The following is a 24,043-nucleotide window of genomic DNA, read 5'->3' as shown; positions in this document are numbered from 1 at the left end:
GCAGAGGCTCCATACCCTCTCTCTGGGCCTTGGTTTCAACGTTTGGCTCTCGCTGGATTTTTTTTTTTTCTATAATTGCAAATTTCCCTGCTGCAACTTGTAGAATCCACTTACACATCATTGACAAAACCAACATTTTAACAGTGGTTTGTTTCTTCAAGTCAGGGCAGCCACCAGAAAAAATGAAGTATACCAATTCTGCACACTCAGTAACTTAATGGTAAAAAATGAGTTTATTTTAGAAGTAAAAAAAATAACAAGAAGGTTACAAACAAAAATTTTCTACCTGGGATTTTATTCTTATATTAAAATATAGAAGATTCTCCAAAAGCCTTTAATAAACAATCTGTGATCCATCCTGAATCACACTATACATATTTAGCTTTTCAATGATTAATAATTTGGAAGTACAGCTGAGGTCTAGACCAAATCATCTCAAGGTGACCAGGTTGTAGCTGGAAAATGTGCTGGAGGGTGCCTGGCTTGGGCCTGTGAGATGAGCCTTTGTCTGAGCTGCCAGACTTCTGCCATCAGCTCCCGCTCCCGGTGTGCCAGTTCTGCTCGTCTTCTTTCTGAAGACACTGAAGTACAAGAAACTTAACATTGCAACTAGACGTTTTCCATAAACACTACAAATACCTGTTGGAAAACACATCTCTGGCAGAGAAATGCTGGTTTTCAGTGCCACGGGATGCAAGGCAGCCCTCAGACTGGTAAGAGCAAGTTCTTTGAAAGCAATGCCTCTGTTGGGTACCAGGTCAGATACTAATGGGGGGCTACAGAAAGTCCAGAGGTTCCCATTGCCTGCAAACTTTTGTACATAAGGTGCATCAGAATTTAAACTGTGCTTTCACTGCCAGAGTAGCTAAGACAGACCAGAGGAAATAAGACTAATTCTTAATTCTGCAACTCCCAGTCAGATTTTGATGAAAGACAGCTCTACACCCTTTTAACATTCCCAAATCATAAACAGCTATGAAGACAAGAAAAGCACGTGGAAGATGGCTGAGGTTTACTAGGACCATTCTCATAACACACTTCAGGCACTTCCTACCTGTGCCACCCCTGGTAGCAAAGACATTTTCTGCAGGTGTGAAAGAGAACAAAACAATAAACTGGTTTACTATCCAGTAAACACCTACACAACTAATGACTCAATCACACAGCCAGGCCAGATGTTCCAGCAATGCTCTGAAACTAAATGTGAAGGAGACTCCTAACTCAGAAACTTACTGTGTGGTGATGATGCTAATGTAGACATATCATTGAGACAGACATTTCCAGACCTTGGCACCTGCTGGACTTCTACCCCTCTCTCTGTACACCTGGACTTTAAATCACACAGTCGCTCTGCGGGAAATGGAAAGAAGGGTTCCTTGTAAATTAAAAATATTGAAGTTTCTAGTGATTTTTTCTAGCTGGAGGTAAAGCAGTTTTTCTCCAGGAAGCAAAGCTACAACAATCACCCACTCCAGTTAATGCAAGTACAATTTGCTCAGAATTAGAGGTCAATGTTTCTACTCTTCGGGTCAAAGCTATGCATCACTGCATTTCATTTTAAGGAATTACAGCTCTGTAATTTTATTAATTTCTTAAAATTCCCTTTAAGAAATTACAGCTCTTTAAGAAATTATATGTGCTGTTTCTTCCTATATAATTAATCTTCTGACAAATAGGCCACTAAGATCATATGGAATATGGCTACTCATGCTTGTAGTTTTAGGAGCCACCCATTTTAATTATGCACAGTTGCAAATTACTCCATACTACAACATTAGGTAAATAAGGACAAAGGCTGAAAAAGTTTGCCCAAAGCAATACTAATCAACTAACCCTAATATTAATCACTAATTTTATGTGAGACTTGGAAGCATGGTGGAGGGGGGTAGGAGAAATAACTGCAAAAACACACAAATGCAGCACTTGAGAAGGATGTACTGGCCAATTCTGGAAGCACATAAATGTGTTTGGGTTTGCTTGTTTGTTTTTTTTTTTTAACAAACACTTGGAAAAGCCACTTCTTGGTATAATACTGTATGTGATCACAGGACAATATTATTTGACAGAAAATTTCTAATGGATGCGATTTTACAATTCTTTTTGTGCTCCTACCAAAAATGTCATTTATATTACTGCATTTGATTGATATCAAACTGAGTTTTCTTTCCAAGTCTGGCCTTGGAAAACAGATATATCTGTTTCATTAAAGGATATTGCCAAAAAGCACTTACGGAGTGCTTGGTAAAGGAGTTATGCTTAAGTTTATCCCCAGTATTGGACAGTTCATTTGTGTTCAGTTGTTGAATGCTTCATGCCAACATCCACACAGAACTGTATTATCTACATGCTCACCAAAACAGCCATCTTCCCTCTGCAGCTTCTCAGCCAATTCTAACGCATCATTTGTTTTGTCATCTAAGAACTGCTTCCTCTGCCCATCTGCAGAGGCAGCTGCCTTCTGCTCTTCCTCCAGTTGAGCTTTATTGTGTACAACATCTTCCCACTGCGTAACAGAAATATTAAATGTCTTCAACAGATGTATTGCAAGGAAAAAGCAACAAATAGAACCATCGTGATTATTACAGATTACACTTCATCCTAAAATCAAAATATTTTAGTCAGCTGTGTGAAGGCTTCATTTTGAAAAATGTTTCATTCAAACATCTGGAGAAAGGTGAAAGTGCTGGGTCAGAGTATAAAAATGAGAGGAACTTACAGAAATAGGACTATGCTTTCCTAAGGCTAAAACATCCTTACCAATTCACTCTTGTGCTTCCAGAAAGTCAAAACAGAAAAGGAGAGTTCTAACAAAATATTTCTCAAATACATTTCAGCTTTCTGCACTCCCTGTTACAGGCAAAAGACGGTTACATTTTTGCCAGGCCCACTTAGAAAATGAAATTATGCAAATACCTTTTTTTCTTCTGTCTCCCTCATGGCCTTCAGCAGTTCAGCTTCTTTCACCCTGTTGTCATGCAGGAGCTTCACAATCTCTCTGTAGGACTTCTCCCGGTCCTGATCATCACGCCTGAGTCTCCGCTGTGCTTGCAGCTTCCAGTCTGTGTCAATGTGCTTCTGCTCAGCTTTGGCTAAATTTTCTTCAGCCACCTAATAGAACACCTTTCTTACCAGAAATCCAGTCTGTTCCAACTGCACAGCCTTACCTACACACCAGGCAAGACAAACTGAGGTGTTCTCCAGTATCCTTGTCGGATGTGCCTGCTAGAGTCACTTACTAACAGGTGCAGCTGACATAAGATTGATACCTGAATGTCAATGCTTTCACCCACATCCATCTGCTTCCAAAAATCAAATGCTGTTTACAAAAATTCAGACCCATATGTTTATTTCTAGACAGTATACAAATGCAGATGCCAAGCATATGGGCAGTGGGATAGCTGCAACTATTTTTCCAACTGTGCAATTACAAGTTCTGAGCTTGAAAATCTGAGCAATTCCTAATGTCAAGCTACACACATTCATTACTGTGATCTAAAAGACAGCTTCTACAGCTGAATTTTCTGCCAAATACTACCAACTGAAATCTCTTTCGAGGCTATCTTTTATTTCATTATGGTTAAAAACAAAACATGTTCCTTATCAGGAGGATGACTTGTTTTGAAAGCACTTTTGAGTCTTACATGTTTTCTAAGTTTTGAGAAGTGAAAAGAAAGTGCTAATATTTCTGTCAGGCCCAGAGAATTTCAATATTATACAGATGTTTGGACACTTCCATCTGATTTTTGGAAATCTCAAAACTTAGAATCTTAATCTATTAATATAGGTATCTAGAAATTAGATTTCTTTAGAAAATATTTCCATATTAACTTGAACTAGTTAATTACAGTAAAAATACTATTAACCAATACTACTTGTATATGTTAGCATTTAGACCCTCCAGTACACATGTTAAGATCCAATCATCTTACTGTAAGAGCTTTTTGTATTTCTTCTCTTTCTATTTCTATCAATCTCTGTACACGCTGATCTTCCAGATCCACCTTTCTTTGATGGGCTTCCACCTCTTCTTTCATTTCCTTTGTAACTGCCTCTTGGTCTTTGATTAGATGCTGCCAAGTGCACAAACAAAATGTTGCTAAGCTACTAGCTCACATTGGTAATTCCATCTCCTTAACATTTATTAAAATTTCATTAAACTAGAATATATCCACACATCTCATCCCACTTCATATCATAACTGTCCAAGGAAGTCATAGACCCTGCTGTTTTATCCGCTTGGAATTAGAAGAAGCATGAGTCATAACAGTGGCCTGAGTCATGACAGGGGATGTAATTCCATTCTCCATATTACTGTGGTGAATAAAAGCAGAATTCTAACCTAAATGAGCTAGATTCACCATGAAGATACTCTGCAATTTATGGCAAATTTTAGCCAAAACCCCAAAATGTTTCATCACTATAAACTGTGTTTCATGTCCCTGGGACTTATAATAAACACATCTGGAGCTTGAACACAGAGATGATTTGCCAAAGTAGTACAACCCAGAAGCAGATCTAGAAACAGCATTTTAGCTTACCACTTTTTCTTCATATTCACCAGGGCACATCTACACAATTTTCTGCAAAAGTAGTAACCCCTTCCCAGGTGTGTAGGAATCTATTGAGCAACTGAGGCAAAGTCAACATCCTTTGAAACTGGAGTAGGGACCCTCGCTGACAGCAGTGAAACAGTGCAGGCAAAGCCTGTCTGCACAGACTCTTGTGGGCAAACAGAGATCCTCAGCTAGTTAAATAATTGCTACCTTTCTAGCCTGGAGAGGATGATCACTGTAGAATTAGTTCCCCTAGAGAGCTGACTTTACATGTACTGGAATACAAATGAGCTTAGCCTGGTTTGTGTTATGCAGCCACAATACAGTTGGCCGTGTATTGAATAAATAAATGCTAACAGAAATTTAGCCCAGTCATGCTCAGTATGGATTATAAAAAGTTTATGACAAAAAGCTTCAAAAAACCAAATATAAGCTGACATATTTCAAAATGAGGGTCAGAGAGCTGGATGTCTATTTCTTCTTTATTCCACTGCATCTACACATACTCAAGATGTACGTAGATAGATACGTGTAGCTTTGATTCCTAAACACTTAACTGCCAGAGTCCCCCTGGTTAACTGTGTGTTTTTAATCAAAATGAACATTTCTAAAACCTTCCATTGTCATCCTTGCTTTGCAATAATTTATAATAATTATTTATAATAATTAACTAAATTTTTACTTTAAAAAGAATTACTGATTAAAGCCATTTATTACTGAATAGCAGTATTTCTGAATAAATCAGTCATTCCAGAAAGGAACTGCACATTTCTGATGAACCATCCACTCCTTTTTCCTTAATGACGTTGTTGGCAACTAGACATTTTTTCATCACCTACATCAATCTGCTAGACTGTTCTCTCCAGAAAATGCAGATATGTCTGGATATCACAGATGAAAAGGTGGGAGTTTCTGGATGAGGAACACATTGTTATACACTTAACTTCTTATTTACATGTTCCTCACTTCCCTCAAGCAGCTGAGCCCACAACTAAACCTTGCAGCAACTAAATGATACCTCAGCACAGAAGAATAAAATGGGGAAGATATGAGTATTTTGACCCCCAACTCCCCAAGCTAACAGTGAGTTGTGTTCATGTTTTTATCAACAGAGGATTTATTCTGAAAAAATTAAAGAGATTAAGAGAAAAGAGAGGAAAAAAAACCAGGCCTTTATTTCTCCTCACAAGATGTGGTTGAATGAACAAAGTCAAATCCAAGAACTTCAAAGGAAGAACCATTAGTTATTCCTATTTAGTATAGTTCCCCAATAATTACCTGTTCAAAAAGCTGTTTTTGTGATTCAAGTTCCATCCATCGCAGTTCTACATCTTCAACAGCAGCAGCTGTTTCCTGCTCTCTCATAGATGCCTTGTGGAGAAGAGAAACACATGAAAATACAGTAAAGGAATTCTTTTGCTTTATAAAAACATTATCAAAAAGAATGTCCAAACCCCCATGCCCCTAAGTTCTGGTTGACTTTCTGTCTTATGAATAATGGAAAACACTGCATAACAAAAGCACAGGGCAAGTTGAAGAACAGACGTAGAAGAGTTTTGTATCCAGCCAAGCTATGTTAGGGAAATACCAGTCTTGAACCAATGCTAAAAACCTGCCAGGTGCAGCTCTGAATCAAGTAAGGAGTCTCTGAAGCCAGAATGTTGTGGAAGACATTGAGCAGAAGGGAAAGTGCTTTGCACCTGGCAGAAACTGTGCTGAGCTGGAGCTAGGGAGTGTGACAGTGCCCTGACTGCAGGAACAACCACCCAGCTGCACTGTGCTCTGCAAATGTGTTGCTGAGACACAAGGAATAGCCCTGCTATATTTGCCCATGAGTTGCAAAAGCTTCCATTCCCAGCACCTGCATACCATGGTGCCTGGGTTAGTGATGTGGAGCCTCTCAATCAATGTTAGAGTTAATATGCAATCTGGATAGCCCACAGACAGCTGAGAATTCACTAGCCCTTTAAGGAGCTCATTACATTTTTCAACACTGCCACTGCCATCAGGTGAATCTGGCTTTTCTCAGGAGTTTTGCCAGTTAAAGCAAGCCAGTGGAACATACTAAGTGCCAAATAAAACTGTTAAATTATGCATTTACCACATAAAGCAGTCTACTTCATGCTAAATACACCTCTGGGCTCATAAACCACAGTGTATCAACTAAAATTTTAGCTATGCATTTTTTCCTTGTTTAGTTTCTAAATTAAACCTTTTAGAAAAGAATTGCTTGAGCAATACTCAACCCTTCTTGCAATTTCATTATCAAGACGTTTCAGTTCCATTTGAAGCTGATCTTGCTGGTAGTTCAGGAAACGCCTTCTTGAAGCATCTAAAAGTTGCAGTTCCTTTACTCTCAGTTCTCTTTTCACAACAGCAAGCCTTCAAGGCCAAAATAAACAGAAATAACAAATAACAGAAATAATACCGTATATGTAAAAGATCAGTACCAAAGAGCACAAACATGCAATGCAATTAGCCATTCATTACTATGAGCTCATCTCCAGCTTAAAAAAGTTTAGGACAGTTGCTTTCATTCCTGTAAATTGTCCAGTTTTCACTTATGAGACAGAATTAAACACACAGACACATATCTTCTAATGGCAATATCTCCAATTAAGCTTTGAAGTCCTGTGCCCTGTTTCTGCTCCACTTTAATAAGCACTAGTTTAATGTTGCAAGGATCCACAACTGGAAACTAGTCCTTAGAATAACTGCCAGTGTCCTGGTACCTCTTGCTGCACAAAATTAGTCCCAAGTTTATTTGGTACATATCAAACTCTTTCAAGGAACAAAACCTAAAACTCAAGGATTAGTTTGTAAATAGAAAGTGTTTTTTTCAGAAAACTCTTTAGGCTACAGAGGTTTAGGAGATATGCTCAAAAACGTGGTGGTTAGGACATGGTTTAGCAGTGAACTTGGCAGTGCTGGGTTAACCATTAGACTTGATGATCTTAAAGGTAATTTTCAACTTATATTATTCCATGACTACCTGTAGTTCATCTAAGTAACTATGAGATGTTGAAATTCCCTTAAACCTTCACAACTGCAAAATGTACAAACTTACAGTTCAGCTTCATTACTATCACAACTCCTTGCTCATCAACTGATACACAAAGCAGTTGTTTTTCTAGATCCACTAGAAATCCAAGACTGGGTACAGTCACTGATCCTGTAAGCAACTCTCATATCTGCACTGTCGGTCTGCCCACAATGCAAGTCTGAAGTCTCAATGTGTGGACACACAGCAACTGACTGTTTAAGAGACTTCCCAATCCGAAGGAACCAGACAAATGGCTGGGAGCTGAGACAAAAATACCAAGTGATTTAACCTCTGATCTTCTGTATTCCCTCCAGGGAGTAATAGGTGAGGTAGTAATACAACCCAGATCACTTAATTTCCACACCAAAATATGACCCACCAGACCACAGTTATCCCACATTACAATTTATACAAATTAGTGGTTATTTCTCCTTTAGTCGTGGTTAAAAATGTAATAGCAGGCCACAGCAGCCAGACCCCTAATGCATCCTACATTGTAATACCTCTGCCTCTGTTCTGCCAACTTCTCTTCTTCTTCCAGTAGGATTTTCCGCCTCTGTTCTTTAGCTTCTTGTAGTAATTTCTGCTTTCGATACCAGACTTCATCTTCTGCTTTCTGTTCCTGTGCTTTGGCTTCTGATTCATGTGCTAATTGTCTACATGGAAGGAGGTCAGATGTTAATCACTCAAATCAAATGTCAAGAAATTACCAGATTACTTTGAAATTGATGACAGTACTAGCAAAGAAGTGCTGAAATGAGATAACATGAAAGAATATGGCATCTCCTTTGTAGTGACAAAGTACATGAGGAAGAGTTACAATATTGACTGTTAAGACAACAGGGCATTACAGATAAGTGCAGATACTTTCTTCCTCATGTGAACAAAAATTGGTTTCTAAGGGTGCCTTGGTATCATGGTACCCACTGATTTCAATAGCAAGCTAAGAACTCCTGGCCCTTCAAAACTTGGACCCCACAAGATCAACAGAGGTTTAGGTTCTGGCTATGAGCTTCCAAGTTTGGTGACCAGTGGACCGATATATTCGGATAATTAGTGAACATTTTTTACTTAAGGTAAGACTAACAATTTAATGTTAAACATGTCAAACCAAGTAACTCTCAACCTTTAGCAGCTATTTAAAGTCCTTTTCCTGAATTTTCTTCTCTCTTCTCAAGCACACACATTACAACATACAAAGGCAAATATGTCCACCTGTCCTTCCCAGTCTGAGACTTCCTACTAAATACCTCTCTCGCAAGTATTCAATTTCTTCCTGTCTGATCTTCTCCCGTTCCTGAGCTTGATAATCCACAATGAACATGGGATATTTATTAAATACAGGGTACTGTCCTTTTGTAAGTGGTGTGAAGTCATCAAGCATACGCTGTGGATGGATTTCCAGTGGTGTGGCCTCCATAAGATGATAGGCTTCCTTAATCACAACATTAATGTCCACGTTGTTACGATGATGAAAGAAATACTGTAAGAGACATGCTGCCATTTACATTCTACACAAGATTATGCACTTTAATGTATTTTTACATAAATATATATTTATTTTTAATACACATATTTGGGAATAATCAGGAAAATTAGCAAGATCTATATTTCAACAGGTTATTTTAAAAAGTTTTTCAACTCTTCCCCACCAATTCATAAAACATCATCAGCTCAAGTGACTTGAGCCAAACTTCTTCAAGGTGGGAAAGGATGCTTTGTTTCTTTTCCTTCTCTTCAAATGGCAGCTGTGTAAGGGATTTAGGTGTCAATTTAGAGTGTCCAACGGTGACTCCTACCACTGGATAAATCTGCCTCGACTTTCAGTATTCAGCCATGAAACTCAGAAGTTTCTCCTCTTGCAGGACTATTCTTCCTGGCAAAGATCTTATCCACCAATAAATCTCCATATGGTCATTATTAAACACAGCAATAATGTTATCTGCTTGATATCAGTCAAATTGATTGTTCATAAGCACATTTTAGAGGTGGAACCCTTTGTTTGCCTATAGAGGTATTTTCATAAGAAGCCATTTTTTCCATGGAACATTAAATATAAGGAAACATTTTAATTTAGCTTCAGAGAACATCCAATAATATTACCTAATTTTGAAAATCTGACAAGAGGATAATGAAACAACATCACAGAACTATTGTGTATTGTCTCCAGAGGCAGAAGTCCATACTAGATCCTCAAAAAAGAGACAGAATTATCTTGTGCTTGATGAACTATTGAAATTTCAAAAATGGCTTTTAGTGACACTAGAAAGTTTATGAAAGCTTTTTAAGTTCTCCTTGCATGAAACTGCAGGAAATTGCTCAATGTTTTACTAATTTATTGTGTATTTGTCAAGTACCAGATATTAATGTGGATATTGAGCTCCTTGTAACCTAACAACAGATACATCCACATTATTGACTTAAAAATGTTTACCTCAAAATCTGCTGCTTGATTACAGTGGAGCAAAGGAGCTCTGGAACATACAATATAGGCAACAACAACCATTAGAAAGTATGAAGGATGGTTGGAGAAAATATTGTCGAAGACTTTCAGCCATTCTTCTCTTGTTAGAACCTCAGATAATAGTGTTTCTAGGAGAGGCCAAGCATAAACCTAAGTTATTTGGGAAAATTGACAAAGCAATCCATTAGTACAATTTTACCATCCCTTTTAAAGAAATTATTTTTCTTGCCTTATACCAAGAATCTATGCATTTATGAAAGAAAGAGGAAATAAACCAGAACATTTCAAGATAATTTTCATGATCTACTCTAAACATGCAAAGTTAATCTGGGGTAATTACAAATACATTTCTTATTTCATTGGATGTCTAAATGTTCTGTTTAAATTTGTGAAGCTAAAATCATCCCTAATGATAAACAGGGATTACAAAATTAATTCATCACACTTATGTCCATTAAAAAAAGGGTCCATTTATGATTTGATGAGTAGATTTTTAAGCAATGTGGACTTGAAAGCAAGAACTGAAGTACTAAAGTAGCATATATATGATCCTGGACAAAGAAAAACAACAGGAAAGCAATTATATATTCTTTATGCTCTCACAAAATTCACTGTTATTTAATGAAAACTCTCCCAAACTAGAAATACATGGAAATAAAAGTTAGCACAGTATTATTTGCTACGGTGTATACAAAAGCTGTCTAGAATATTACCTGTGAAGTCACATTGTATTTTACTAAATGCTGAAGTAGTTCTTTGTCATGATGTGCCAATACATTTTCCATCATACTAAGGACATTAACTGGAGGATTGGGAAAGTACTCAAACCAGTGCTGACAAAAATTAACTGAAAGAGAACAAGAAGCTGAACACAATCCACTGTAATCCAGAGCAAAAGACTCATGACAACCTTGAAGTTTGGTGATAAAGCTGACACATTTAAGATGTTATTTCAGGTAGCAAAACCTATTTAAGATACTCCCAGCTCTTCTCTCCGAGTATTCCTAAACCATTCCCACAGTGCACTGCTCCTCCAGCGGTACTGGCATGAGTTTTTGTGTCAGTACACTGTGAACCACAATGAAGAACTAATCTGGCTCAAATATAAGGTGAAAAAAAATCTGTGAGCTGTGGGAGTAAGGCATGGGAGGCAGATGGGAATACTTCAACCAGTATTTCTGTCTCACAAAGCTACAGCAAGGATCAAGTAATTTTTAATGTACTAAGAATAATTTCTGTAAACTTGGATACTTATTCACCAACAGCATGTGGTTGCAAAGTGGGTATGTATGCTTGGCAGCACAGACCTTCTGGAGACTTAACAGCAGCTGCAACAACTACAACTTTAATATAAATGTTTCTTCAGAAGACAGCCACAGCCAGTGGTCAGACAAATGTCTGGTTTTGAGTTACCACATGCTCACGACAACTAAACAGAGTAAAACCTTGAAAGAGATCATTCCCTATTGACTGGGAGCAGATTACAGGTGGGGTGGGTGGCTGTGACTAGTTTTCCCATGTCTCAGAGACTTAAATTATTATGTTGTAATTATGCTAGATACATTTGAGTTTGCAAATGCTGGATGTATTTCAATCAGACTTTACAAACACTTTCAAAAGTGCTAACTTTTTGTTAGAAATACTGCAAAAGGAAATCTCATATTTTGAGGTTTTTGTTTTAAGCTCCATATTAATTCCTGGTAACACCTTGGTGACCTCTAAATAAGGAAATACCTTATTCATTTCAGCAGGAAAAGCTCTTTTGCATTGGAAAGCTTAAAAATGTTGCAGCATATTTGAGTTTTTAAAATCATTGCTTACCTACTACTGTAGCAACAACTTCAAAGCAGATCAGCTGGTTGTTCTGGAATAATTTTACAAATGGGAATGCTAGCAAAGGCATGTAACGTGTCTCAGCAAAGATAGCAGACCAGTGAGCTAGACATGACAAGGTCCTGTACACAGAGGCAAACAAATGTGTAGAAAACATTGATCAAAAACGGAACAAAAAAATAAAATGTACTTTACAATCACAACATAGAAAGACTGTGAACTTCAAGACATGCAGGATGTACAAATTATCAAAACAAAATTGCATGAGGGCACTACTATGCAATTTTAGAATTTTTCTTACAGCTGCTTCCAGCTACTGGATACATTTCAGATGATTATATGAAAATAAAAATCTGTAATATTTAAAAAAATAGAAATATATATTTTACCTCTGTAGAACTCTCAGCAGTTTCCTACTTTTGATAGGATACTCTTTCTGAATATTTACAAATGCACTGTGGATTCCCCTATCTATCAGGCTACTGAATGCCAAGTGGTTTTCAGGAAGTTGTAATAAGGAACGCCAAACAAACATCCTGCAATTAAAATGCAGCCTTAATCAAGGAAATTCTTTTTCATTGGCAGTAAACACAAGCAACTTTATTTTGTGCAAGCATGAATATGCAGACAAAAAAATACCTGTACTTAGCTGGATATTCTCCAAATCCTTTCAATAAGGCCCGCAGACGTTTCTTGTTCAATCCACCTGGCAATTCGTTCTACAAAACAGGGCATCAACAATAAATGTAACATTTTCTCTTTCCTTGCACTCTAATTGATGAGAGCAGATAAATATTGAAGTTTATCACATAGTGTTAAAAAAAAAAAGAATCAAACATATATTGCTGTCTGTTCCATTGTCCTAGGAACTACAACAACAAAAAAAGATAATTCAGAACATTATTGTCTCATGAACTCAAAGAACAGCTGCCATTTTTTTCAGTCAGAAGCAGATCAGACCCAAACTGACTGAACTGTGTACTATGTACTATATGTACTAAATGATGGATATAGCAAACCATGAAGTATACCACCATAAGAAAATATATATATATACACATACACTTCAAAGGCACAAGATAAAGACAGAGAGAGAAAAAGGTGCCGTGATGACAGAGGGAATAAATGTAACAGTAATTCATCTTCTAAATAATGAAGAAAACAAGGAAATGGATTCTAGGCAGATATTTTAGAGGTGCCAGTGTGCTTTCTGCAGGGAAGCAGATCACATCTAGAAAATACCAAATGTGTCACAAGATGCTTGAACAACTGCAGAGGCACCCCAGACCAGAGGCAGCTCTGGCTCTGTCACATACTGTAGAAGTATGGGCTAAACAGAGAGAGAAAATGGTAGTAAAATTTCCTTAATCCCTGCTCTGCTTAAGTATCCAAGTGCATCAGTGCCTGAATTTATTTTTTAAAGTAAATGACAATGAAGTATAAACACTGCAGACTGAAGGACAAAATATGTGCAACTTCTTCTTACCTCTTTATTTTCAAGTGATGTATTTTCTTGCAGTTTTAGCAATGTGCTTTGAATTTTGCTTTGTTTGGATTTCCATGGCCCCTCTGACCTTCCTGAAGTCACTTTTGTGATCAGTTTATTTGCCTCTGGTGTGTACTTGGGCCCATCTTCTACAACTTTGAACATGAATGGTGGAGGCTAGTATTGAGTACAAATACCTTGGTTAAAATCTTGTAAGACAGATTACGCAGAAATATAATTTGTTGTTTAGTCTATTTTTTATGCCACATTTTTGAGTTTGATGGCCGTAAAAAGAAGACTAGAAACACATTTATACTGTAAATAAACAGATATAGATTGTATACTCCTGAAAAAGAATCTCCATGAATAAAACTGCTCTAACTATGAGAAGGTTATGTAGCTTCCAAGCTAATTCAAACATCATGTTATTTCCCTGCTTAGCAAACAGTAAAAATATAATTGGGGTAGTATAGATGTGTATCATGTACTGTTCAGGTTATTTACTTTAGTGTGTTTCTCAATGTCATTAAAATACTTTGCATTTCTATAGCACCAGTAAAAAGAAAACAGAAGACCTTTACAAACTTTAATTAGCCTTCAGTGTCAGGCAGGTATTAATTAATTCAGTGCTGGAGATTGTGAAAGCAAGTGACAAAGTGGATATCCCAGCTCATGTCAGACTGTCAGCAAAAGTGCAAATGGAATGTGTGTGACATCTTTACACATCCTTCCTCAGCTCCAGCTCCATCATTATCCAGAGCTGGTTACTGTTTACTTCAAAGACATGGTGATTAAAGATATATGGAATTCTGTATTTAGAAACCTGACTCCCATTAATAAATTAATGTAATAAAATAAGAACTGGTATTTAGAATGTTTGTTATTTAGGAAGGATTAGGAGTGCATGATTGTGCCATAAATGATGGGTGCTGGTATCCAATAACACAGTAGGAAGAACAAAATCACAGTAACAAAAACACCATTCATGCCCACATTTTGAGAGCAGTAGTTGCAAAACATTTCCTATAGGAAATGGAACAGCAGAAACACAATTTTTCTATCATCTCCAAAACACCGTTACAAAAAGAAATTGATACACACAAATTGATGTAGAAAGAAATAATATCTCCCTCTTCCAACAGCAATAACAGTGACATGTATACCTTAAAACATCAAATTACCTGACAGGCTGTAGGAACTGAAGGAAACTGTACAAATCACTTTTTTTTTATTTGTATTGTTAAATATGGCACTTCAACACGTCTGCAAACTACTGTTGATGCAAAACATATGCATACAAATATAATCTTTAAAGGGACTAACTGCTATTTTAAGAAACGTAAAATACTCTACCTTATTTCCTTCTTGAGTCAAAGCCTGGACACTGTATAAGTTTAGACTTCCATTTTTCATTACTGAGGCAATATACCGTCCATTGGGGCTAACTGCTGCTGTACTGATTCCCTCTTCAGGACTCCCGATGTCAAAAAGAAGTTTGCATGTTTCTATATTGATAAATCTCATAATATTATCTTGACTTAACACTCCAAGGAGCTGTAAGTTAAAAGGATTCATCTGTTAATAATGCCAATGTAAAACAAAGTGGAATAGCCAATTCAGCAACAACATTCCATTAAGCTAAAGGAGCAACTGTGCAAAGGTTCAGTACAGTAACTTTCCTTTTGTATCATATACCCCTATACCCCCAGTGCCCCAACAAAAGCCCTCCAAGTACAGGTGTTGAATCCAGAAACCAAATACTCCTGTTTTAAGCTTTATGGAAAAACTGACCTGATTGGAGCCCCCATCAAAACTGTCAGGGAGGAATTCCAGGTGACGGACAGCTCGCACTTTCTCAGGCATCTGGATTATTCTTATCAACTGCTTTAACTCCAAACTCCACAAGTGAAGATGATTTGATTTCCCACCAGCTACCAAAATCTGACCATCCCTGGATCACAGGTAAAGCTTCCATCAACATACTATAATTTAGGTTAGTGTTAGCTAAAAGGAGAGATTGTTCATTTTGTTCTATGTCCTCAAATCACTTTTGAATCAGCCATTATTCCTGTGATACTCTCCTGAAAGAACAAAATAGCTCCTAAATAATAAAAATTTGCTTTAGTAAAGGATAGTTTAAACCTTATTTTAGTGCTTACTAAATATCAACCTAATTTATTTCAACTGTTATGGGACTGTAATGAAAACTGCTACTGATCCTTGCTGAAAGTATCAGTCACAACAGAGTTTAAAAGCTTATCATAGTATATAGATCAATACTTCCACAAAACATTACAAGTAAGGAAAGAGAACCTATTTTAAACCACAGTTTTTATAGTCTGCCTTTAGAATGTTTAAAATAGCAATTTACCTGGTAACTGCAAACACCTTATAAAATAATACAGAACCTTCTACAGGACTTGGCAACTGGTATTTACAGTGAAGAGTATCAAATTCCCATGCAAAAACAGAATTATCTTTGAAACAGCTGAGAATGGTGTTACTCAATGGAAGAAAAAAAACCTGGAAGAATATGGAAAAGAAAAAAAAATGGGATGTTGTCAAGGAAGTACATTTTAAATCAACCAAAGTGCATGGCAAAATAAAACATGGCAGGTGTAGCTGTTACTGGATCCCACAGGGAGCCAGTCCCTGTCCCCTGTGACAGCCTAGAGAGAAGTAGGTGTCCTTTCCTTGCACTGGTTAAAACATATTGTACCTTTGCTAAGCCAGTTTCACTCACTGAAATAACTGTTAAATTTTATCTGTCTTGTTTTTATGACTGTTAAGCTTTATTATTTGCAATGAGTGCAGAGTGTATGTAATATAAACGCTGGGGATATCACTGGCTGAGATTAAGTCAGTGCTACAAAGTTCATAGCTTGGGTCAGAATAATCTCCTGTGGCCTTGAAAATCTGGAAATATGGGTACGTGGGCTGGGTTTCATCTTAGTGACTGAAAACTGGACATTCAGGCCAAATGAGTCACTTTACAGGGAGCAAAAGTAACCTGTAGGGAAAAGAGTCATCTCAGCTACCAGAATAATTTATCTTCAGACAGACTGAGCTGTCTGTCCTCTTTCAGGGACCCTGAGGAAGACTAGACAATGAACTGAGAGCAGATGAATTCTGGTAAACTGGAGTACCAAACGCTTGCTAATTTTCTGCTTTGCCATAGAAAAATACCACAAGATGGTCACAAGCAGCTGTTGAATAAACAGTGATGCTTTGGAAACAAAGCATTGTAGATGTGTTGTATTCTCATTTGTCTCACCTGCTGTCTGTTCACTCTGCACCTCAGTCTGTATCTTTTTAAATTAGCTTTGCCCCATAGCAACCTAACAGAATGTGTATGTTGGAGTACAACTGGGCTTAAGAGGCATAAAAAAGCCTCACACACAAAATGGGTGTGACACTGCTACACTGGCTCAGAGAGCAAGCAAGAATCCAGCTTTGCACACTGAGTGTCAGGCCTGTGGTCTAATAATAAATCTGAACTTCAATAAAGCACTTATTATCTGGATGTCTTAGATCATGGCATGAGAATAAATACTATTATTCCAAAGACAGGAAAATGTAATCTAGATCACCTGCATAACGTTCTATACAGAATGGTGTCAGCAAATCAAGATAGCAAGCTCTTGATTCCCGAATGTGATCTATTAATTCAATAATGACCACTAGTGTTTGCCTTTAAAGGCTGTTTCCATACTGCAACATCCTGATCCTACCAAATTCCAAAAGCCACTTACCAATAAGAAGTCCCTATACATAGCCTACACAAAGAAAGATACTGAGCAGTAGAAAAATCTTGTCTCCACTACAGAAATGCACACATCTTAGGAGGGAAGATGTTCTTATTATTTTAGCAACATGCACTACACAACAGTTTTAATAAAACAAACAAACAAAAATTTATGGATGATCTTTCACAGAGCAATTGCTAGGTAACTATTTTAAGCTGACAGAATTTCTGCCTGACCCAGAACTGGGTGAGGACACTCAAATGAATAGCCTTGTTCTCTGCAAAAGCAGCATGGCTTTTTAGTGGCCAGCCTGACAAGAACCTTGGTTTGAAGTGGTGTTTGACAGACTATTCACTGCAGGGCAGCACGTGTGCAAGCCATGCTCAGGCACTGGGTCAGGACTTTCTGTAGTACTTAGACCAAAGCGTGACATTTGGTGGCGCAGGCAGACCTGTTTAAAACAGTCTAATGCTAAGGGAGACCTACTTAAACCACTCCCTGACACAAACATGTCATCCTTCTCATCCCATGCTCTTCCCTGTACAGTGTGTCTGTACAGCAAACAGAAGCAAAGAAAACACTGGGCTGAAAAGCAGTGATTTCTTTTTACTCAGGTTTTTTTCAGCCTTTTTTGTTCCCACACTCAGCGCGTTGCTTGCTCAGACAGAAGAGCTTTGGAGTAAGAAGCTGAACAACACTCCTAAATCTCACTACCATTCAGGCTGGAACCAATTTACACAGGTCCTCTGAGCCCACCCTAGGCTAATACAAGGTCAACCTAGAAGATGGTTCCAACTTCCAAGTTAAATTAGGTAAGTCAAGGTCATGTCCAAGCAAGTTCTGAGTATCTCTAAAAATGGAGGTTTTTAAAGGTTCCCAGCAGATCTCTCCAACTACTGAGTCATGATTTCAGTGGTCTGGGTGATGTGATAGGATGACAGTTGACAGGCCTGAAGATGACAAAAAATATTCCCCTGCATTTTAAAGACTATTTATAAGTAATGTGATATTAATATGTGATATTATACCTACTGTGGTGTGCTTTGTTCACCCTTTATCAATTGCTCTTTACTCACTTTTTGTATACCTACAGACTGACGAACATTCAGCTTTCTTATTCTTTGAAAGGTGTCCAAGTCCCACAGTTGAGCTGTATCAGTGGAAGTAGTGATGGCATACTTGCCACAGCCATGGACAGAGATGGAAGACACTGAAGATTCATGGCCTCTCATCCAACTAACTAGCTCCTGGGTTACTGCAGAAGTTGGTGAAAAAGATATGAAAGTAATTACAAGTGGAACAACTACTACTTTAGTATTTATTGTCAACACTATGCTGTGAAAGAGACTTCTAAGCATAACTAGTATATAACCATTTGCCATCCCAGCCCAACACACAACAAAGGTACCAGTTGTCACACAGCTACTATACCTTAGAGAGGCACAACCTTCTCCTCATCTCCAAATAACAGATTTTTTAAGTTATGCTCAGAATGAGCATTACTTCAGTTTCTGCACAGAAAGCCAACTTGCACAGACTTGTTTAATTTAGAATAAAAATAATTCTTATAAAGTCATGAACAATGTGATCAGTTAAATTCACCATGCCTCACAGACTATCTGACGTGAACACCCACAGAAACTGAGAATGAATGTTCTAGTCAGAAGGCTGCACTTGTTTTTACTTGTGGACAGAATGTGTGAATGATTGCACAATTATTTACAGGTGCAAAGAAGAAAGGTTTAATGACAACAGGCTATGACTACAGAAAGGCAAGAGTCAGAAAGCAACAGCTCATTAATTCTTTTTGAACATTTTTATGCTGTGCACTGCATTCTAAGGAAATGGTTCCTCTGACTACAATGTCTCCCACTTGTGACTGCATGACCACTAATCTTCCCTCAGCAACCGAACTGCACTCATGGCAATTACACTGTTTACACTGGGTGGTTTGCCTGGCAGCCCATGGGGTGGTTCCAGCTACTGCTGTGGCATCAAAGATAGGAAATGGCTGTAAAACAGTTCATAAAGACTAACAGTCAAACTTTCTGCTGTGCTTACAGACAGGGGAGTGCTTAAAGCTAACATCACCTGACAGGTGACATGGGATTAGAGAGTATGTCTTCTAAAGAAAGGGATGGAGCCCATCAGGTATGTATTGTCCAGTGCCTTAAGGAACTGGACCAACTTAGGTGAGCATCATTCATATTTTAGAACATTCTTCAATATTACTTGCTATCTGGAAACAGTGCCATATAAAGATTCAGTACTCTCTGGAGTAATAAAGATTTCTGTAAGTGCATCCAAATGTCTAAGTTTGGTCTTGCTGAAAGGTCTTGTTGAAAGGAAGAGAAAAAGTGCAGAGGATTTCAGACCTTAACTTTGACTCCTTCCTCTCTTTTGAGGAACATTGTGCTGCACTAAAATCTTCACAGATAATCTTAAACTCAGACGATAAAACTGTAGATGAGTGATTCCTACAGCTTTTAAAATATTTAAATCCAGATAATATTTGGACATAATGGAGACATTAAAACTGCATTTTCTGATAGATAAAGAATAATATATGAAGAATGAATTGTCACTGCCCTTCACCATTTAGCTTCTAATCAAGACAGACACACAGCTGTGATGTTAATTTTTAATATTGCTTTTGAATAAGAATATAAAACTACTTGAATACTTAGAAGTATTGACATTTCTTTTAGCCTACATTGTCACTTTGTTCAAGTATTTTACTGTAAATATCATTAAGAACATGTTCAGTTGCAAACTAACATACTGTCAACTGGTTTTGGCTTTATTTTACTAGAATACCTCATTCTAAGTAAACATATAAAAAACTGCTTAAAAAAAGGCAACATACCTAACTACAATCCTGCGGTGGACTTCAGTTAAACAAAAGCCTGTGTGACTCAGTGGGAATGAATGACTTTGGCAAAGCAAAGGGTTCATTTAGGTTCATTTACCCAAGGACTATAACCAACATGACCCCAAACTTCTCTTTTTCAGACAGGTGGCACGAAATACATAGTATAATTTCCATAAAACAAACTATCCAAAAAATTAAGATCAAAACTAAAATTATGTAAGTTTTTGTGCCAATACAGATAGCATGTAAGCCTTGAAATTTCTCCTTACCTGTATCAAAGCACTTAACAGAATAATCTGCCAAAGCCACAAGAAACTCTGTCTTTCTGCGAAGATTAAATGCCAAAGCAGTGCAAGCCTGCATTGTTCTCTGAACAAGGTTGAACCTATTTAAAAACAGACATTCTGATTATGTTAGGAAACTTTGGTTCATTTAATGTCAAGTGAAGTAATAACTTAATTGGTTTCAATATATTTCAGAGAGAAAATAATAAACTCCAAAGAAGGGAGTAAAGAAATCATATTCAATTATAATAGATCTAAAAATCAGTCCTAATATTTTAAAACTTGGTAGTAAACTGATAGTAGACTGGTTGATGTATTTCTGCAAATGAAAACACTAGGTCTAGTCTACTGTAATTCGTGGCTCATTCATTGATCTGTACTGGCCCAAGAATAACTCTTGGTGGTAGCACTGAAGTTCTGTGGCATTGCTGTTCTGTTTACAGTTGCAAACCTTTGATCTTTTGAGCAGCTGAACTAATGAAATAACATTTAGGGAGCCTATACCAGACACTGAGTTGAAGTTTCAGCCCTGAGCAAATTATTACCTATTTAAAAGTATCTAGTTAAAACCTGATCTGTGGGATCCTGTCCAGGCAAGTTCCATACCCCTGAATGGTAGAGATGTCTCAGGCAATTAGAAAGTCTTGATAGAAATATTCTTACCTGTTCCCATTCAAGTCAAAAACGTATATATTTCCTTGGCGGTCTCCAGCGAGGAGAGAATCCCCAGAACAGTTGAAAGCCACATTCAGAAAATGTACTGTCTTTGAATGGTACCCCTGGACACTGTGAATGATGTTCACTATAACTCTGTGAAGAAAGCCAGCAGAACAATCATGCTTAAAATAATTTTATTACCATTTATATCTGCAAGACATAGGATTAAAATGTTTCTATCTCGTGATTTTGTAATTCTGATTTTCCATGTTCTATAAAAAATCTTCTATGAAACCCATGTATTTCTAATATTAAAAATATACTAGAAAGGAAGTAATTCGCTGGGTTGGAAGGTAGGTAGGAGAGATGTAAAGCAGATGGGGGAAATTCACCATTCACAACCTTTTCATGTGGTTCCCAGTTACCTGATTTCTCTTAAGGAGTAACACTAATATATGCTGATGTATCTGAAAGCCCAACTCAACACTCAGCAAGAAACCTGGCTCATCATTACCACTGCAAAGAAATGTTCAAGAAAACTAAGAAGCTGTGCATTAGTGTAAGAAACCACTAATTAGATTTCCCATTAGATGTGGGGAAAATCAGTTTTAATATCACTTTTCAGTCTTAAAAAGCACGGGGATTGTTAAGCTTGGAAAAGAGAAGGCTCTGAGGTGACCCAAATGAGGCCTTCCAGTACCTGAAAGGAGCCTACAAGAAAGGTGGAGAGAGACTTTTTACAAAGGCCTGGAATGACAGAACAAGGATGAATGGCTTCAAAGTGAAAGACAGTGGGTTCACATCAGACATTAGGAAAAAGATCTTTACTGTGAAGGTGGTGACACAGTCAGGCTCCCTAGAGGGGTTCTGGATGCTCTATCCCTGAAGTGCTCAAGGCCAGTCTGGATGGTGCTCTGAGCAACCTGGTCTAGTGGAAGGTGTCCAGGCCCATGGCAAGGGGCTGGAACTAGAGGATCTTTAAGGACCCTTCCACTCCAAACCATTCTATGATTCTATGATTTCTGTGAAGAAAGCCTTATTTATTACTATTCATCCGAGCTATTACAGAACAAATGTTTCCAGTTTTCCACATCTATCCTTGTATGGTGCTGTCCACATAAAATGGAGCCAGATGCAGGTATGAGCAGAATAACCTGTAAGAGGAAGTTTTTTCCAGGAAGCAAGACATTGAGATTTGGAAGATCTGCTATTCCTGGATTTATTGCCTAACACTAAGCAAGCCAATCATTCTGTATCATCACTTGGATGTAAATTCACAGTAAACTAAACACCAAAACTGTGCCAGATATTGGCAGGCTGATTAAAGACTGCAGAGCACTTGCAAAACACTCTGACTATGGTTATATAAGATGCTGATAGCTCTCTGAGACACAGAATATGCTACCCAGCACCTTCATGGGGCTGTGGGGTATGTTTCAAAGTCTGAGTGAACCCCAGAAGAAGGTCATACAGCCACGGTGCAGACTAGAGATAAAACTATACCTCACTGTTAAGCCCGTTCTTTTCTTCAATAAAAGGGCCATAAAATGAAACTAGAAGGATAAAGCATTTTAAATTGTAATTGAAATCTAGTGATGTTTGTGTGGGATTATGACATTAAAGACCCTAACAAATGCAGTATGATTTCTGTTTCTAAAACCACCCTGAAACATAAGTACTTTTATCACTGTAGCTACAGCACCTCCCAAGACCTTCTCAAGAGCTGTCACTCTCTGACTTTCAAGTTTCCCTGCCACTAAACTAAGCCAGGAGAACACAGTTAGGAGGGGCTGCCTCCAGAGTCCCCCAGGGCAGAGGCCCCCAAAGCAGCATTTGTGCTGCTGCTCTTCAGCTTAGACCAGGCAGTATTTACATAGCATACCACACTGCGATTCATCTCCTGCAATTCCCCCACGGCATTTTATTCAATACAACTAAAACGGAAGCACTAAAGGGCTAAGTGCCCAGTCAAGGTGAGCAGCCTGAGCACAGAAGTTTCACAGCTTCCTTGAGGACCTGCTCCACCTTCAAGAGGGCATCTCATTGATAAATATAAGTATCTCAAAGGCAGGTGCCATGAGGATGGTGCCAGGCTCTTTTCGGTGGTGTCCAGCGACAGGACGAGGAGCAATGGCCTTGAACTAAAACACAAAAGTTTCACTTCAACAGGAGAAAGAACTTCTTCACGTTGAGGATGGCAGAGCACCAAACAGGCTGTCCAGGGAGGTCGTGGGCTCCCTCTCTGGAGACATTCCAAACCCACCTGGACGCGCTCCTATGTAACCTGCTCTAGGTGACCCTGCCTTGGCAGCGGGGCTGGACTGGAAGATCACCAGAGGCCCCTTCCAACCGTAGCGGTTCTGTAATTCAAGGGGAACGTGCTCCTTTCGTTATCTAACCCGGGCTGCCCGTTCAACCACCCTGCAGAGGCTCAGGTGGGCCCGGGCCGGCCCTGCCCCTTCCGCCCGCTGCTCTGGGGCAGCCGCTCCCCCCGTCCCGGCCCCGTTACCCCCGCGGTGCGGCCGCTCCCGCCCTGCGGGTCCAGATGCGCCCCCGCCGCCGCTCGCCCAGATCGCAGCGCTCCATCCCCGCCCGGCGCCGCCGCTCCCGCGCTGCCCTCAGGGCTCCGCCCACGCTCCGCGCCGAGGGGCGCCACGCGCGTGGTACAGCCCTCTCCCGCTTCACCAATGGGAAAGAGCCGGACTGGGGGCGAACGCTCCCCTCCAGATATCGGGAAATGGAACCGCTCCAACTGCGGCCTCGCAGGCTGCTGGGAGTTGTAGTTTCCCTCGCGGGCGTCGCGCGGGGACCCGGGTGGGAACGGGAGGGCGGAGCGCGGCCAGCACTGGGCAACGAAGTTAGAACGACTAAAAACGTCGGGTCGTCGCTGATATGTTTATAACGCAGTACAACAGGTCACTCGAAATATGGCTTTTGCAGGCTGTCGCAGGCGCAGGACTTGCTGCCGGTTCCCTCCTGTTTTCCGCGCCGCCGCAGTACAAGCGCCCCTCGGGGAAGGGAACTTTGGACGACCCGACAGCCCTGTTGCCCACCAGCGGCGGCTCGCTCCCCGCTCCACCCCCGGGGCGGGACTCCCGGCCGCCG

The 24,043-nt window shown here is 39.0% G+C and overlaps 1 protein-coding gene across 5 annotated transcripts; it reads right to left on the bottom strand.

Moving 5' to 3' along the window:
* Positions 1–266: 266 nt before the first annotated feature.
* On the bottom strand, positions 267–24,033 carry TBC1D31 (TBC1 domain family member 31). 5 transcript variants are annotated; one of them, XM_062491411.1, is made up of 23 exons: positions 23,448–23,651; positions 20,945–21,091; positions 20,267–20,382; positions 18,202–18,380; positions 15,751–15,902; positions 15,171–15,330; positions 14,733–14,933; positions 13,380–13,556; positions 12,533–12,612; positions 12,283–12,429; positions 11,882–12,015; positions 10,774–10,907; positions 10,031–10,210; positions 8,847–9,079; positions 8,100–8,252; positions 6,800–6,935; positions 5,832–5,924; positions 3,930–4,070; positions 2,914–3,108; positions 2,333–2,503; position 1,834; positions 1,234–1,350; positions 267–581 (listed from the first exon to the last, which is right to left on the bottom strand). In XM_062491411.1, exons 1-23 carry the CDS (start codon positions 23,522–23,524, stop codon positions 436–438), a joined length of 3,270 nt encoding a protein of 1,089 aa, XP_062347395.1. In that variant the 5' UTR covers positions 23,525–23,651; the 3' UTR covers positions 267–435. The 5 variants fall into 5 exon arrangements, with proteins under 5 accessions (XP_062347395.1, XP_062347404.1, XP_062347387.1 ...); XM_062491420.1 differs by lacking the exon at position 1,834 and having other exon boundaries at positions 267–568; positions 1,230–1,350; positions 2,353–2,527; positions 23,448–24,033; XM_062491403.1 differs by lacking the exon at position 1,834 and having other exon boundaries at positions 2,353–2,503; positions 23,448–23,647.
* Between the last annotated feature and the right edge of the window lie 10 nt (positions 24,034–24,043).

Source organism: Cinclus cinclus, chromosome 1, assembly GCF_963662255.1.
Source record: "Cinclus cinclus chromosome 1, bCinCin1.1, whole genome shotgun sequence".
Classification (NCBI taxonomy): Eukaryota; Metazoa; Chordata; class Aves; order Passeriformes; family Cinclidae; genus Cinclus; species Cinclus cinclus.
Note: the sequence above shows the minus strand (reverse complement) of the source record. Positions and strands in the feature narration are given on the sequence as shown.

What these genes read in the sequence shown, in the direction of transcription:
- TBC1D31 (XM_062491411.1), bottom strand. Translation starts at nt 23,524, where the DNA reads ATGGAGCGCTGCGATCTGGGCGAGCGGCGGCGGGGGCGCATCTGGACC. An exon ending in TGTTAAGTGCTTTGATACAG is followed by an intron (nt 18,381 to 20,266) that starts GTAAGGAGAAAT and finishes CAACTTCTGCAG; the next exon opens with TAACCCAGGAGCTAGTTAGT. An exon ending in AGTCTGTAGGTATACAAAAA is followed by an intron (nt 15,903 to 18,201) that starts GTGAGTAAAGAG and finishes ATATTCTTCCAG; the next exon opens with GTTTTTTTTCTTCCATTGAG.